Source organism: Telopea speciosissima, chromosome 6, assembly GCF_018873765.1.
Source record: "Telopea speciosissima isolate NSW1024214 ecotype Mountain lineage chromosome 6, Tspe_v1, whole genome shotgun sequence".
Lineage (NCBI taxonomy): Eukaryota > Viridiplantae > Streptophyta > Magnoliopsida > Proteales > Proteaceae > Telopea > Telopea speciosissima.
Window position 1 is genome coordinate 67756135 of NC_057921.1, and position 17544 is coordinate 67773678.

At 39.5% G+C, this 17544-nt stretch overlaps 2 protein-coding genes and 1 long non-coding RNA gene across 3 annotated transcripts in view; 1 reads left to right on the forward strand and 2 right to left on the reverse strand.

Moving 5' to 3' along the window:
* The window catches only part of LOC122663728, a 53413-nt gene extending 52010 nt beyond the window's left edge, over window positions 1–1403 (forward strand). The window contains exon 2 of the mRNA XM_043859368.1: window positions 972–1403. Coding sequence (XP_043715303.1) covers window positions 972–1193 — 222 coding nt within the window. The 3' untranslated portion in view covers window positions 1194–1403. The remainder of the gene's footprint in view (window positions 1–971) is intronic.
* LOC122663730 lies at window positions 1324–1665 on the reverse strand. Its single transcript, XR_006333213.1, has 2 exons — window positions 1542–1665; window positions 1324–1449 (listed from the first exon to the last, which is right to left on the reverse strand). It is a non-coding gene; the product is annotated as an uncharacterized LOC122663730 (long non-coding RNA).
* A 5299-nt stretch (window positions 1666–6964) lies between these two features.
* LOC122664646 (transcription factor 25) lies at window positions 6965–12312 on the reverse strand. Its single transcript, XM_043860557.1, has 4 exons — window positions 11980–12312; window positions 10472–11025; window positions 8708–9619; window positions 6965–7304 (listed from the first exon to the last, which is right to left on the reverse strand). The coding sequence occupies exons 1-4, from the start codon at window positions 12124–12126 to the stop codon at window positions 7031–7033; spliced, it is 1887 nt and encodes a 628-aa protein (XP_043716492.1). The 5' UTR covers window positions 12127–12312; the 3' UTR covers window positions 6965–7030.
* Between the last annotated feature and the right edge of the window lie 5232 nt (window positions 12313–17544).

Genomic DNA, 17544 nt, shown 5'->3' on the forward strand with positions numbered 1-17544 from the left:
TGTTTTTACTCATCAGAAAAAAAAAGGGATGTGGCAATTCCATTTGTAGGATGGATATTGTGATGTTTGGATTGGCCCTTGTCAAATTCGAGATCCAAATTCCATTATATACCTTCTGCATCTGGGACTTCTCTTCTATTTTAACGATCCATTTAGTTTCAACAAATTTTCATAAGTTTCATACATCCAACTATTTGCACAAGATTTTGAAAGCTTTGTTTTGCTGTGGCAAACTTCATTTTAGCTGTGCAACTTGACATGTGTAGGGGACCCTATGCCCTATCTGCTTACAAAATTTGGGACCACCTAAACTGCCATGTGCTAGATATTAGCCACCCCGGCCCGGGGTGGTTTCCTAACCCTGCTGAAACAGGCCTAAATAATAGGTCCAGAGCAAACGGCCACATCACATGCCAGGAACATATATGAAAGGCTCTCTTCAGCTTGAACATATGATTGGCCATCTTTTCAACTTTTTACAATGCAGACAGAAGCAGCTCACCAGACAGTAGTCTCTATCTTTAGCTACAAAGGTTTCCTTAATGGCCTGCTAAGAAAAGCGTTGTCTTGACGGCCTACATATCTGTCAAATGAAAGCTTCATTGGTGCTCAAATTTTGTGGCCATGGTCAACTCATCAGCTATCAGTGTGTAAGTTTTAGCCAAATCCAATACCCACATGAAGATGTGAACATTTGAAACAAAATTGAAACCTCTGACTTTAATAGTTTTAGTTGACCCTTGAAAATACGAGGGTAAAAAGCTCAATACTTGGTGGGTCATATGGTTGGGATAGAAACTCAGACAATCAAGCCAAGGCTGACACCTACATACTATTCTTATTTTTAGTTATTGATTTTTTCTTTTGTTGTTTGGTTTGGGAGGGGGAGCATATTCAAATTCTTTTAGTTACGCCTCAGTCTGCTTCTATATAAACCAGAATTTATCTCCAGCATCTTTCTATTTTGACAGGAAGCTGGTATTAGCGGATTGATCAGCAAAACTCATATGAAGATAATGCTGAAATGGATGAGGGGAAGGAAGATGCTGAAGCTATTCTGCAACCATGTGGGCTCCAGTAAGAAATTTCTCCTGTCCACACCTGAAGGGTCTCCGACTGCTGGACAATCTGTTACCTTGAAACCGAAGCTGGAAACCGAAAAGCCTTCATTGAAGAGGAAACAGCAAATTTAATGAAATAAATACTCGGTCAATGGTTACTAACAACTACTGTGGAAGTCAATCCTTTCCATGATAAATGGAAGATGGCAGTTGTCTGAATGGGCTCAATTACTTTCCTTTGCTGAGTATAACATCTAATATGTTTTGGTTACAACTCGGATGGTTTGATGTCACGGAGTTGGTTTGAATTCATATGCTTAGGAATCGAATGTCGCATTTGGTTTGCATGTAAGCAGGTGGGGTAAACCCCTAGGATGCTCTTTTAACTCTAATGGTTTGAATACATATGCTTAGGAATTGGATGTCGCATTTGGTTTGCCTGTAAGCAGGTAGGGTAAACGGTAAACCCTTAGGATTAACTCCAATAATGGCCATGTATGGAACTGCATGACGTGTTGTACCTTAAGCTGCACAGGAGTCGGAGCATCTGATCTCTTACCCACTGGATAGATTGAGTTATTAACCTCATCGGATTAGGCTACCATGATTTCCCCCCCACCCCTTTTTTTTTTTGATGAATTAATACTATTACTAATTGAGATAGGAGAAGTTGTAAGAAAGGACATGCATTGTCTTGGTCTTGTACCAAGTATGACCTCGGATAGAGCCTATAGGAGGGCAAGGATTAATGTTGTAGATCTTGTTTAACTGAGATTCTCCTGATTTGTTGGGCTATACCTCTTTCTTCTTATTTTTTTTGGAATTGCATTTCTTTTACTTTCATCGTTCATTTGTGATTTTCCCTTTTTCTCATTTCTCATCTCATCCCACATCCCTGTTTTGCCATCTCATCATCCTTCTTTTCTTGTTTAGACTATTGTTTTTCCTACTTTGTTTTGTTGGATTTATGTAGTCGACCCTATTAAGTTGGGATAAAACTGAGTTTGTTCTTATTCTTGTAATACTATCACGAATTGAGACCACGATATGGACACTGGAGACCACATGTAACTGCCCCATGACTTTTTTTGTTATTTAGCAAACTCAGATTAGCATGAAAATTTTCATGTGGGTAGATCCAAGTTCCCTCACTCTCCTTAACGCAATGTTGATGAGACTTTTAGGGGCCTATTCCACCGAAGCAGTTTTTACTTCAGAGAGGGGGTTTCTGGGGCTTTCTCACTCAAACTTCTCTCTTGAAAGCGCACCCACTCTGGCATCTGTTTATGTAGAAAAACTGAGTAATGTGAGTCATATATTATATACTTGGAGATGAACACTATGAATCATACTGCCACCAATTGGGTCACCACCTCAGCCACCCCCCTTTCTGTTTTTCCTCCTCAAGCTCTAGGTTGATCCGCCACTGGGGCATAATTAAAGCCATCGCAGAATGAAGAAAGGAGAGGAAGATTGGGGGGGGGGGGGAAATCGGGATCCTATCCAACGCATTGGAGAGCCCAATGAGCCATCCGACAACTAGGGTCCTAGTAGATGATTGTATGGGTATGGTAATTGGTAGGAGTAGACCCAGAAGATGATAGTATGGGTATGGTAACTGGTAGGGGGAGACCCATACTATCATTGCACCCATACTCGTGTTGCATGCATGGGGGCTGACTACTTGTGATGCATGGCAACCATCTTATGTGTAAGGGTTATGTGGAAACCATGTTGTGTGGGTGGTTCCTTGAAAAGAGTTTGTTTTTTGGTAAAAGTTCCTTGGAGGAGTTGTGTGATGGTTATTATGTTATTGTAGGGATTTTTCTCCTCTCAAGTTCGAGATTTGTAAGTACCCTTAGAGTCGATCTAACACTTAAAATTTAAAATACAAGTTTTTAAGTTCTTATCTAATCCTGCTTACCCCTACCCATACCCTAGCCCTGGTTAACTATACTATTTGAAGGACGATTCACAAAAGGGTTTTTATGATTTTGACCGTTAGATCAATTAATGCCACATGTTACGATTCTAGGGGGTACTTACAAGAACTTACAGATCTTGAACTTAGAGAGAAGAGAAAAATCCGTGAGTTATTGGGTGTAAATGAAAATCATGGGTAATTAAGTAGTTAGTTACGTAGCCATGTACGTTATATATTGAAGATAATGATGAATGGATCAGACTTTGGGTGATATACAACTGCTTTGCTCGAGAAAGGAGTTGTTAAGGCACTAGCACCCCCAACTATTCTCAGTTCTTCTTCCATCCTCAACCCGTTGAACTCCTAATTTTCTTCTCTTCTTAACCATTGGATCAACATAGGTAAGTAAGGGTTACAGCTAGCATGATCTGTGACAATTTCAGAAGCAAGGGAAAGAAGATTAACAGTGGCCACTGGTCAGAGGCAAAAGAGAAAAGCTTGTCGGTGAACAATGAAAGCACCGAAACCCGAGTGTCTCAGTATCAGAATACAAATAGGTGAAATACCCACTGTACTATTTTCAGGAATTCAGGTTTTCACATTAGGGGAGGAAGCCATTTATTTCAGAGTGAAGCTACAACAATGTCGTGTAACTTTTTTTGGGGGGAAAGGGAACAGGGGGTAATTAAGATTTACTACAACAAATCACCAATGCCCCTTAGATTAGCAAGCTTAGTTTGCTTCTTGTGCGGCTATGAGGTCTCAATTTGGGCCCTAACCTAATGCCTTTCTTTCAATGGATTCTTAAATGGGTTGAAGTCCGTGGCTTGACAAACAAGGACCACCAGAAGTTCTTTGCTTCTCATGCGAACTGTCATTTGGGAGATTTGAAAGATAAGGAATTCTTGATGCTTGAGAGTTTCCATTCCTCCATTCAGCTATTGGATTTCCACTGTTAATAAAAATGTGAAGAAAGCCCTCTCTTCGATCCTGGTTCATCTTGTACTCATAACATTGATGAGTCTCCTCCTTCCTGCTCCTTTGGCGAGCCCTAAGAGACCATCCATGTGTTTTCTGATGCTATTGTGGGGTTGGGGTGCATTATTCTGACTGGGAAGCGAGAGCTATATTTGATTACCTCCGACCATGTGGCCGTCTCTTCAACAGTTGTTGGTGAGGCCCTAGCCCGGTTACCGTCATGTTGCTTTCCTAATAGAATCCTTATCCCTATCATATTAATTATTGAAATCCAAGTAATCCAGTTGAAATATGAAGGAAAATTTCCTACAATATTTATTTGCTACACGGGAACATTCTTACATGAACATTATGAGATTTGAATTAGCCATTTTCCACACACATAATCCTTTAGGATAAAGATCCTCTCTAATTCTTTAATCTGGTAATTCCCGGCAATACCACCTTCCTTGTGCAACATGTGGCACAAACTAATCGTATGGTTGAAATTGCTTTGAACCATTTGATGAAACCCAACCCATTTTAACAACCGGATCCCTCAACCCGGTTAAAATGTAAACCCTAAAACGGAAAAAATAACAAAAAAAAAAAAGAGCAGAGAGAAGAGAGAAGGAAACCCTTTCTCTTCGCATCTCTCGGTTCATCTTCTTCCCTTCTTCCCACCATTGGAGCTGCAGAGGTTACACCAGACCAACTTTCTGCGTGCAAGGATTTTACATTTGAATACTATCATAGAAAAAAACGCAGAAAGAAGGAGAGGTTTTCAAATCGGCAGATTTCCCGCTCTCAATCCATCTTATTCGAACACTTCTTCTTCTGGCGGAAGCCTTTTGCTTGGCTTTGTCGTCATATAAATCTATTTTCAACACTACTTTCTGTAAAAAAAATAGCAGCAGAGATGATAAGAAGATCTAATTATCCGATAAAATTTTGAAACCTTCAAAAGTAAAACAGGGAAAGAAAAAAGGTAATTGAAAAGCACATCAAAAAAGGAAGCATTTTAACTGAATTTGCGCCCAAAAAAATGATAATCTGACCTTGAATTTTCTATGAGTTTCAAATATCTGATCGGGAAGACAAGCAAGAAACAAGCACAAATCTCGAAAACGGAACACAGAGACGATTAAACACCAAAAGAAATTAGGAGACAGAAAGAGAGACCAAGATTAGTGAGAGTTGTGTACCACTGCAGCTCCAATGGTGGGAAGAAGGGAAGAAGAAGTACGAAAGAGGAAATCTGTGATTTGAAAGGGTTTGCTGCATTTTGGGGTTTACATTCTAACCGGGTTGAGAGGATCCGGTTGTTAAAACGGGTTGGACTTCATGAAATGGTGACAAGTAATCTCCACCACACAATCAGTTTGTGCCACATGTCGCACAGAGAAAATGGTATTGCCGGAATTGCCAGATTAAAGAATTGGAGAGGATCTTTATCCCATAATTTACTTCACACATTGACATTTATTTATTAGAGGCAAATATTGTGAACATATTGTTCACATTAATTATCATCTAATCATAAAATAATTTTCAAATCAATGTGATTTCTTTGTGTATATAATGTTATTTCTAAATGTGTCAATGCAATGCTTTAAGATTTATTTGAAAAAACTCAAATTTACGTTGGATTATTTTAAGAACAATGGAAAACTGAGTGAAAATGATCAATATATAGTGAATTTGATATGTGACGCATCCACCCAACACTCAAAATACCAAATTGTCAGTCCATATCATAGAAAAGCTACTACATGTGAATGGTTTCCCAAACTATTCGTATAGGAAACTTATTTCTTTAACAAATTAAGTTTTTGGAGCATGTTACAAAATCATTTTTGATTATCATTTAATATATTTTTTATTTAATAGTTCCATTCCCTCGACTTGTAACTAGTTGGGGCCGTAATAATATAAAAAGGAGAAAAATTCTCAATGGGGAAATGTGTCACCACATTCCCCCACTCAAGACATAGAGGGAGGCAAAATAAGGAAAAAAATTTGTTGCTACGCCCATAGCAGGAATGTTCCTGCTACAAAGCTACAGTCAAGGAAATGGAATAATTCACTTCTCTTTTGGGTTCATAAATACCTTCATAAGTTTTAGTATTTTTAAAATACCCCTTAAAATCCCATTTCCTTGGCTGCCAGCCTTGTAAAATGACCAATCCACCACCACAAAAGATAGAAATCCCACCTCCATCCCAATGAACCTGTTCTCATTGACCCGCACACATGTGCAGGGGCCACGCTCCCCCACAGCTCCTTACTGTTAATTTTAAAGTTCTCCGATACAAAATTTTGGGAAAGTCACTTCCTACAAAATTAGCAAAAAAAAAAAAACTTAATACCATCAAAATTCCTATTTCGTCAAGGTATGTGGGTAAAAATTAAATCAATTAATTAGACATTATAACTGATATATCGGAGAAGTTTATTGACTTTATTCCCCTAACCCCATCGGAAACAGAGTTCCATAAGCAATTACAACAGAAATAGATACGGACTGGCATATGATGATGTCCATTTGCAAGTTTGAAAACGGTGGAAGGGGGAGGGTGGGCTGGTAGGGTTTGGACAAAAAACAAGTAAAAATTAGTGATGAAGAAACCCTGATCTTAGACCAGTGAACCATATGACAAAAAGACTCGGTGCCGAGAATGAATTTTCACTTGATTTATGCCTCTTTATTTCAGCGTCTCCTCCTCCCCCCACCCGCCCGGCCAGGAACTGTTGGTCCCAAGTGAGATGAAGTTATCCCCTCACAAACTTGGTTGTACCTTCGATCTGCACAGCACCAATGTATTTATATTCAGAGATTGTTGATGCCATGGTAAAAGGGTAACAGGATTCGTGGGTGTTTCCTTCTCCCATTGGAGAAAGAAAGCTTTCTCCAATGAACGATAATGCTTTATGGTGTACAAGGGTCACGAACTCAATAAAATCAGATAATACTATGTTTACATTAAAAAAAAAAAAAAAAAAAAAAACAACAACAATGGCGAGAGAGAGAGAGAATTGCATTCATCTTAGTCACCACTAATGCACCAACCTAGATTAGTGATGCTAATCAATCTTCATTCCATTCATCATGACCGTCAAGCTCATTATTCTCGTAGGCAGCCCCATAATCGACCCATGGTAGCATAGACTCCAAGAACACCAGCACGGGATTTCGATTCATAACCTCACGTGGAGCCCGGGTAGCTTCCTCAGGATTGGCATTGTGGTGACCATTCTGCACATTCTGTGCCATCCTTGGGTCGATCATCAAATGCTGCATGTCTTCAGGTGGCATCGTTGGCACTGAGTCGGAGAAATCTGAAACCAACAAATGGGAATACCTGCCAAACAAGAGAGAACTTATCAATTGACTCCATGGGTACAAGAAATCACAAAGACCCCATGGAATTGCTAAAAAGCCATATGATAAGTAGTGTTGATTCCATCAAGGTTGGTCATTACTCCTTAAATTCTCTACCATATATTAGGAAGGACTATCTACCTAAGATCCCAGATATGTAGATGGAAACCAACTACTGATACTTTTTTTTTTTTTTGGTACGAACTACTGATACTTGGAATGAGAATACAACTCATCCTTGAACAAGCCTTTTTCTTTTTAATTTTTTCATTACCATATTAAAATTTTTTCTTGAAATAGTCACCAAGTCATTACCATTATTTGAAAGTTTTTTCTTAAAAAAACAAAAAAATCGAGTAAGACATGGTAGAATAGGAAACCAAAAACTTGTATCCTCAAGTACCCATCCAGCATCCTACTTCAAAATGTGCATCTCATTATTACAATAGGGGTACAGCAAGAATTTTGGGCAATCCTGGGTATCATTCTGGTCAACCACTAAATCTAGAAATAGTCACCAAGTCAGGCTGCCCTTTAAGCATCATGTCATCAGCTACCTTCTCCCGCCAGGAATGCTGAGAAATGGTTTAACTGGCTGAAATCAAGAGTTTTCTTCCAAATACACCATGGGTAATTAGTATTCTTTATGAATAATTTTAAATAATGTATATTTTAACAGGATAAATTTACTGGTACAACCTGGATAGGAAACAGCCTCTTTGCGAAAGCAGGGGTAAGGCTGCGTACATGACCCTCCCCAGATCCCGTAGTGGCGGGAGACTCATGCACTGGGTACGCCCTTTTTTTTAGACAGGGCTAACCTAAACCTGATCAGGCCCAATTTAAAAATTTCTCAGACTAGGCTTGGTTTTCTAACCTGCAGGCCATGATAGCTTTGGGAAATGCCATCACAAAGTCAGGCCAGACAGAGCTAGGATTGAGGCCTTCGGGCCAAGCTGGGACATATGATCATAGCTATCATATGCAAATTAAATTTGATATCATGTATAATATTCTATATGCATCTATTATAGATAGCACAACTATCACTGATTTAGTATGATAAATATAAGACCATATGATAATTATTTATAATAGCAGGGAGGAAGCAAAATATGTTAAAAAGAAATAAAGTATCTCGTGTAGAAACATATAGTTTAGATGCATATCATTTATTGGGTCAAGAAATCGAAACCAGCCCCATTTTGAACATTGGGATTGGGTTAGTCAGACTGGGTTTCTTGGAGGGCAAACACACAAGCTGGCTAGGTTCATGTGAACCTGGTTCAGATTGCAGCCGAGGATAACATAGGTCAAGCTACATGAACGTAAAACAAATAAATGAATGACTGAATAATTAAATAAATAGATATAAATACTTACTCATTGATCTCCGATGAAAAAGCCTCTTTCCTTACACAAGCCCAATCCTTAGCATCACTTCCATTGTGATCCAACATTTCAATCAACTGCAGAGCAGCATCCCTCAATAACTTCTGGAGATCTGGAAACCTCCACATAATGTAATTCCTCTCTACATATATATTAATCAGGTGATCTAAGGATGGGCTTCCTGCCACAGCAGATCCAAAAAAGGCATGTTTAAGTATCTTTGTCCAGGCAGGATCCTTCAAAGGTGCCTTTGCCACTAACTTCTTAAGGACTAAGGGGTGAAGCATCAAAGCCTGCTTCATAAGATCTTCTGATGTAGCCTTTTCAGTTTCCATGCGAGCATCTTCTGAGGAAGACTCACATTCAAGATAAAACCGGCAAATGGCTAGGGAATACGAGAAGTTTGGAAACAACCATAACGAGTTATCACAACTGTACTCCTCAGAAAACCATTCTAACCATGCGTACTCTTGTGCTCTCAGAGCAAAGTAATCAATGCAAAACATGGCCCCCATCGGATCATCAGAATCCAGTGAAAGCAACAGCTTACAGACTTCAAGGGCTGATCGATGACACCCACGCCTGTCCATGTTTTGCATGTGAGCAAACAGCGCGGAGAATAACGGTTTATTTGTGTCATGGCTGTATTTCAACTGGCAATTACCCTGTAAAGGGCTGAATAGAGGATGCCAACCGCATTCCAGCGCATATAAACACTTTCCAATAGAATCTGCTGATGATTGATGTTCTCCAGAAAACTTTAGCACCTCAGCAATGGTTAGGAGTGACTCTACATGATAGGGGTGGTACACTAAAATACTTGCTATACCATTGAGATCATGGATTGCTTTGGCAGCTTCAAATGCTCTTTGTGCTTGGCTATAGGAAGTCAAGTGCAAATATCTGTATTAAGTAGACAACAAAATGTATAAATAAACAGTACATAACAAAAATAGAAGCTATTAAATGGCTGATTTTATTTTGCATACTGAACCAAAAATTTGGACAAAGCATATTATTTTTATGGGAGAGCAATAGGAACACCACCCGTGTGCAGCAAAATAGCGGGTGGCACCAATGGGGGAGCGGGATGGTGCATCACACAAGAAGGGTAAGGGGTCATTTCAATGGGGGGAAGAAAGAGAGACACACAGTGGGTGCTAGCTTACAGTACTCCAGCGGTGTGCCCAGACTTTCCCTATTTTTATATAGCACCAAAAAATAGCCAAAATATAAGAAAAATACAGGGAACAGAACAACCTAGCCAAGGTATTGAGTAGGGTGAAGCAGCTAACTGCTCATACATTATATGACCATTACAATTTCATATAAACCGCCTGGTAACTGGAAGATAAGTAGTCTGAGCATCACAGACAATTACTATGGTCCATAAACAGGATATCAAGAAATGTAGCACAAATGCAGGGTTAAGACAAAGACTACTGGCCTGTACCACAGAGATATCAACAAAATTTAAGAGCTACTTGTGAATATAACAACTATGCAAATTGTATCCAGGATCCAAATGTGAAGAGCACAGTACGAGCTAATCCGACAGGATAATTATGCAAAAATTATGGCAGTCAACTTTATTAGCACCTAAAAAATTTCAAGTAGCATTTACCAAAAATCGTGATTGAGACCAGATTTATCGTATGGTAACATATTGTTGAATATAACTAGAAATAGCTGAATATAGCTGATAACTGTAACCAGTGATCAGAGCGGACTAAGGAATTGAGAGTCATGACTTACCGAAAATAGTGGACTCCATTCTTACTCTCTAAAAGTTCCATGGACAAAGATCCATCCCAGCGAGGCCAGTGACCTGATGGAGCAACAAGAATTGTTTTTCGAGGATTGTGGCTTCCACGTCTTCCTCCCCGCATCTGCCTTGAACTACCACTATTATGGCTATTCTCAAATGAATTCACAACTTTTGAACCAAATATTCTTCGCAACTCATTTTCAGCCCTTAAAAATTTGGGATCCACCAAGAGTACTGAAGATTTGCATTGCTTGACGAGGTTGTTGTGAACTTTCGTATTCTCTACTTCAGCTTTTATGAAGCCGGACTGCTGATTTGATGAATTTGTATCAATTGACAGAGATTCTAAAATAGCATCAATAGAATTTACATCTTTATTTTCATTAGAAGTTTTATCCTCTTCCATCCTTTTCTTCTTCTTCTTCTTCTTTGGTTTGTGATTAGGTAAAGGAAGCTCTTTAGTAGAGCTCTTAACAACAGGGGGTTCTTGGTCATCAACATCTCCTTCTGAGGTTTCACCAGCAGCGTCCAGCTCATCCCCCTGCAGAACATAACGCTGGTCATTAGCAACAGCTATGCTTAGATAAGTTGGAAATTATTAGCATGGGGATTCTACACAAAAAAGAAATAAGAAAGTTAAAATGTTAAATACCATAAATGTATGACGAAAATAGAAATTGATAGAGGAATCAAAGCATGTACTGGGTATGTACTCGACAAAGTGGGCCATTGGCCAAAGAAACATAGTTTATCAGCCAAATAGAAGCTACTATCTATTCAATTCATTTTCACTGCAGATTTGCAAATCCTTATTATCATCATGAATGCAAAATTAGCATGGGGTTGCGTCACTTTTCGTGCTTCAGTCCCTAGAAAGTAATTTCTATTTAAACAAAGGAGAAATGCTTCCTGTGGGGGAGTGTAGCGCCCACGGCCAGACACAGGGGGCCAAAATGATCGCCCCACCCCGATCCCCATGAAAGGCCAAAATGCGCGCAGGAACCATGCCCCCACCCCCACAGGAAACACTTCCCCTTAAACAAATTACCTCAACTTCTGGTGCCAAAGAGTCAGAAACCCTAGTGCCCGGAACAATATTGTAAGAATAGAATCTGCTTGAGAGTTTCAGAATACAAAGAACTTGAACTACACCGGATTTTCCTTTGCCCACCCAAGTCCCAATTTATCCAGCCATCGGTAATTTAAAGATTTCAGGTTGCATAAGTCCGTAAAGAAAACTCTAAAAACCTCTCATTATTTAAACAAGGGTATATGTGAGTGGAAACAATTATTGCAACACAGACATCTTTGTAGATTTCAATACCATAAGTGACTTAAATTGACTCAAAAACTATCTAAAAGGAGAAAACAGCTTCCAACACACAACAAAAATCATGTCGTGACTTGTGACAACTCGATCTCAATATTAATGACAGCTTCTCGCTTGAAGTATAGGAAAGGAGTATAGTAGTACGAAACTAAACTTGAGACACACCTGATCGTCAAGAAGATCAAAAGGGTTTCGCGGAGATGGCGACAGAGGAAAGTCGGACTCGTGGTCGTTAACCTCGAGGTCATGATCTGCCAATTTCCTGTGCTCTTCTTGTTCTTTCAAAACTTTTCTGAGCAATCGAACCGACATGGTTATCGCTTCGATCAAATTCACCTTCCTAGATTGAGGTTAACTGATTTTAGCTTCTGATGGAGATTAGACCATTAGGGTTACGCTTTTCGACCCCCTAATCAGATGCGAGAGGAAGAGGTCAGGTACAAGAGAGCAGCTCCATGAGGTTCAATTTTACGGGACGGTGCGTAACCCGTCAACAAACGCGGTCTCCTGTGTCCGATATATGTATATACACTTTCGAATCCCAACTTTACCCTTTCATCAAAATTAAAATCCCTACTTTACCCTTCACGAGGTTCTCATTTTACAGTTACAGATCTGTGACTCTGTGACTCTGTGACTCTGAGCCCTGAGGGCTGAGGTTGTTAGCATTTGCACTAATTGAAGCACTCAAACGTCCGTCTGTCCGTCTGTCTGTCTGTCTGAGCTCTGGGGCAACAGCCTTCCCTTTCACGTCTGACTATCCCAATGAAAACTCACCAGGGGCAACTCCAACAACCCAAAAGGCGCTCTCGTAATCGGGACCTACAGTTCTACATCCCCCCCCATCATCTACAACCACGTTTGGCGTGGTTTTGCAGACTGTTCGAGGTATGGTCTTTTCCCATATCTGTTCCAGCTTACAACAAGATCGGCTTTGTAACAACTGATGAATTGCGTACTAATTAGTGCATGTTATTTGAAAATCGATAAGCACTTAATATGTTTAAGGTCGTGTTGTGTATGTTTGTCAAATTTCGTAACATAGTTCCTTAATGGTTTTTAACTTACTGATAACCAAGATTCTTCCATAATTCTGCTAAGATTGGAAGATAGCTTCTCTCAGGCTGAAAGGTTCCCACTGTGACATAATCTAAGGGGGGGGGTTTGTGGTTGAAACCGTACCTATGAAGTCAGCATTTGCTGCTTTCAACTATAATCACTAACGGTACCGATAACGACATTCATCAAGGTTCTTTGACGATTTCCCAGTCTTTCACTTGGCTCCTCAGAGCTTGCGACCAAACAACAATTTGTCCTACTCTATCCTATCTGTCAATTAGCCAACCTTTGCCACTCCTAAGGAACATTCTTGCTGTGATGTCATGTTTAAGACTGCTCACTTCAGGGTTAATTCAGAAAGAGGATGACATTTTCCAATTCAACTTGAACCACCATAATGAATTTCATCTTTCTGGATCATGAAATAAAATATAAGGGAGTAAACCCAATTAATTGGCATGAATGAAGACTATTTCCAATTTGGCTCCAATTTAAAGCATTTCTCCCAACTACTGGACAAACACGCCAACTTGGTCAACAGACACATAGTACATGCAATTTAAATAGCCACAAATTTGACTGTGGCCAATTCCTAGGATATTCTATCTATTCAATGAAAAACAAAAAGATCTTTAGCTCCTCTTTTTCGTTTTGAGATAGACACTATGGTAAGGAGAACCACATATCTCTTTGCCCTGTTATAATCTTTTGAAGCGCATTGACACAAAGAGCTGAAAACATCTGAAAAATCTACCCTAAAAAAAACTAGTACAGAAAGATCGAAATTTCTAGAAACAAGTTGAAATGCTCTTGTTATGGAGATTTAATGTACTTATAGCCAGTGTGTTGAGTCTGGAATTTACTTCAGTTTCGTTGAGGATCTGGGTCTTCTATTGATGTTTATATTCATTATTTTGTTTGATTAGGGCCTATTACATTGCAATTCAATATCTGTTTGTCACCTATCGCCCAGTTACCATGGTTGCCAATAATACTGGTTTTTCTAGATAAATCTAATTGATTTGAGCAGCTAGGGTTATTCTGCCTGGTTTAGTAGTATGTAGGATTCTGATTTGAGAAGCCCCCTCATAAGTGTAGGTCAGGTTCCCTAAACTACTCCACATCAGTATGGTGTCACAGCCATCTTGGTTTCTTCTTTTCTTTCTGATTGTTTCTTGGATTCCCTGCATCTCATTTCTATTGTGAATCTGTTCCTAAACCTTAGCTGCTCTTTTCTTTGTCTCTACCTGTATAGTCGAACCCAGGATGTGGGTAACCGAAGATGGCGGGTTAACCTTTCCTCATATCGTTACTCATTAACTAAATGAACTCCTTGAGCTTGAGGGAAAGAAAAGGTTTTGTAGATCTTCCAGGAAAAGGCCATGAAATACATTTTATTTTTGTGAACTTAACAAATCAGTTCCTTCTGTGAACTGATGTATGACAGCCTAGGATGTTGAAGATCTAGGCTGTACTATATGGAAGAAATCATAGGAAATAGTTAAGGTTTTTAATTTTTGCTAGTGATGGGAATTTGCTTTGATGTTGGTAGTAGGACATGTCCACTTCTCCTCTCACTCATAATTTTCACCACAGTTGGATTTTAAAATCTGCAAAAATAAAATTTAAATTATGCCATTAAATTTATGGACTGTCTGAAGGATATCCTGGCTATCCAATGACGAAGTGATCAAACAGTCCTCCATGTGCAAAAATTGTTGCTAGTATTTTTCATAATGGGCATCGGAAGAAACCTTACCCTTTTATTTTCAGAGGGTTAATGATGACAAGTGCTGGAACTTCAGTCTATTGTTTAGGTAATAGTTTGGATAGAGAGAAGGCAAATAGGAATCTGGTTTTAAAATTTGAAAGACTTTGAGGCTTCAAAATGAAATTAGATTTAGTAGAATTGGAGAAAATAGATTAGAGGTATGAAATATTAGAGAATAAGAATTATACTCAATAGACATCCTATTAATTAAATAGGCTGCAATAAGGACAACGTCCCCCCAATATTCGGAGGGAACATGCAAAGCAAACATTAGGGCTTTAGCCACCTCCAAGAGATGGCGATTTTTCCTTTCAACCACACCATTTTGGGCTAGAGTATCAACACAACTGGTTTGGTGTATAATCCATGGGCAACAAGGTATTTTTGGAACTGACCTTCCATATATTCTTTGCCATTGGCACTCCTCAAAACTTTGAGAGTGACATTGAGCTGGGTCTAAACCATTTTATGGAAGTGCTGAAAACAGGAAAAAAAAACTTCATTTTTAGTGTGCATCAAGTAGAACCAAGTGTTCCTAGAGTGACAATCTATAAAGGAAACAACCCAACGATGACCGGAAAGAGAAACTTTGCGATTAGGACCGCACACATCAGTATGAACCAAATGAAAAGAAGAAGTCCATCTTTTATTAGATATTGAATAAGTTGAACGTGTCTGCTTGGCCAAAACACAAGCCTCACAAAAAAATTCCTCGTTATTACAATGTTTAACTAAAGTTGTAAATAAATGAGATACAGTTCATAAAGGGGGATGACCTAATCTAAAAGGCCATTGGTGTAATTCAGAGGAGAATGAGGAAGTCTGACATAATTGAGAAGGTAATGCAGTTGGAGGTAGACAACCATCATCAAGCAGGTACAATCCACCATGCACTTTACCACATCCAATCGTTTTCCCCGTTACCAGTTCCTGAAAAACACAATGGGTTGGACAAAAAAGTTACTTTGCAATTCAGATCTTTAGTTAGACTACTAATGGAAAGAAGATTAGTAGTAAAGTTAGGAATATGCAAAACTAAAGATAATGTAATGGAAGGTGAGCAACTAATGGATTCCTTTCCAGAAATCGATGGGAGGGAGCCACCAACCACCTTGACTTTGTCCTTGCCAGAAGTGGGAGAATATTTGTGAAAGAGACTGGAAGAGCCACCAAATGACCACCAAGAAATACCTGAATGGGCAAAGTTGGAACCTAATGGAGTGGAAGAAGTGGCAGGAAGTGATGTAGTAGAAGCAGCAGAAACCTGTAATTCTTCCTGAGAGAGACCATTGTCAGTAGTGGGAGCTGTAGCTACACTTTCAGTGTTATAGGCCTTGTTTTTAGCTTTGCCACGACCATGTTTGGCCTCAAAATCAGCAGGTTTCCCATGTAGCCTTAGTGTGATAGGGTTTATTGCGGTGTTCATACTTAACTGGTTCTTTGGAGGAAGTATTGGTACGAGGAGATCCATCAGTTATGGGAGTTGGGCTGGAATCAGCTTGTAAAGCAAACTGATTTACAGTGGGAGTATGCAGCATAGCAGCTCGATGAGTCTCCTCAGTATGTACCAAAGCATAGGACTGCTCCAGTGTAAGGAAAGGAGATCTACTAATGACTTGCACACGGATAGGATCATACTCAATGTTCAGACCTGCCAAGGAATCATAGACCCGAATCTTATCAACATGCTTTCGATAAGCAGCAATGTCAATGGGATTGGTAGGCTGAAAATCGGAGTAGTGATCCAATTGTTGCCATAAACTTTTGAGGACAGCATAGTATTGGGATATAGATAGTTCCTTTTGTGTGGTGTCATGGATCTTCTTCCGGATTTCATACACCTGAGAATCATTCCCAACCTGTCCATAAGTCTCCTTTGCAGCAGCCCAAATCTGGTTGGTTGTGTCCAATAGTAAATATCCACTAGAGAGGTCTGCTTGCATGGAATGCAGCAAAAAAGAAATCACCATAGCCTCATTAGAAATCCATCGGTCTTGAAGAGGACCCGGGTCAGATGGCTTTGTAGCAGTGCCAATGAGGTGTCCTGTAAGGCCACAACCAACAACAGTCAAATAGGTTGATCTGGACCACATCAAATAATTTGTCCCATCGAGTTTAATAGCAGCAGCAAAAGGGAGATACTCATTCCTTGGCTGTCCTTCAATGCTGGAGGTTGCAGTAGTAAGACCAGACATACTGTCAAAACCAAAAACCAGAAAAAAGGAGATCGATGTTTGCAAAAATCGATCCTTGGAGAAGAAACCTGATAACTTTGAAATATCTTTAATAGAATGAGCTGAATGCAGGGTCGAGTACTCCTTGAAGATGAATAAAAGTGCCCTAAAAAAATCAGCAAGGGCTGAAGCCTTAAATCCCAAAATCGATGAGTGTCAGGGTTTTGAAAAACCCTGAAAGTGAGATCGATATATGGGAGATGTCTTCAGTTGATGATGAAAACCTTTGATAGATGCTGTCCAAGGCTGCTAGAATGGATCTCCAACAAGAAAAATTCACTCTCCAATATTGAAAGAGGCTCGATCTTCAAGAAGGGGAGAACTCCAAAAATCGCAGAAGAAAGAGGCAGCAGCTATCGATTGAAAACCTTGTTTAGATCATTAATTGAAGAGGTATGAGAGAGGGCAGCAACTAGATCATTCGATCACCTCATTAGTGCTGCCCTTTATGGATGGTGAGAACCAAGGAAGAGAGAGAGAGAGAGAAACGATGGGGTGGGGATTTTCTTGATGCAGGACAATCTTGGACCGGGCCGACCCAACTGGTGTACCACATTGGACTGACCCAAACCCAGTTGAACCAGACCCAGTTTAAGTGTTTGGATCTAGTATGATTTTAGGAAGTTTATTTTATTTGAAAAATTATTATGTAATCTTTTATTTTAA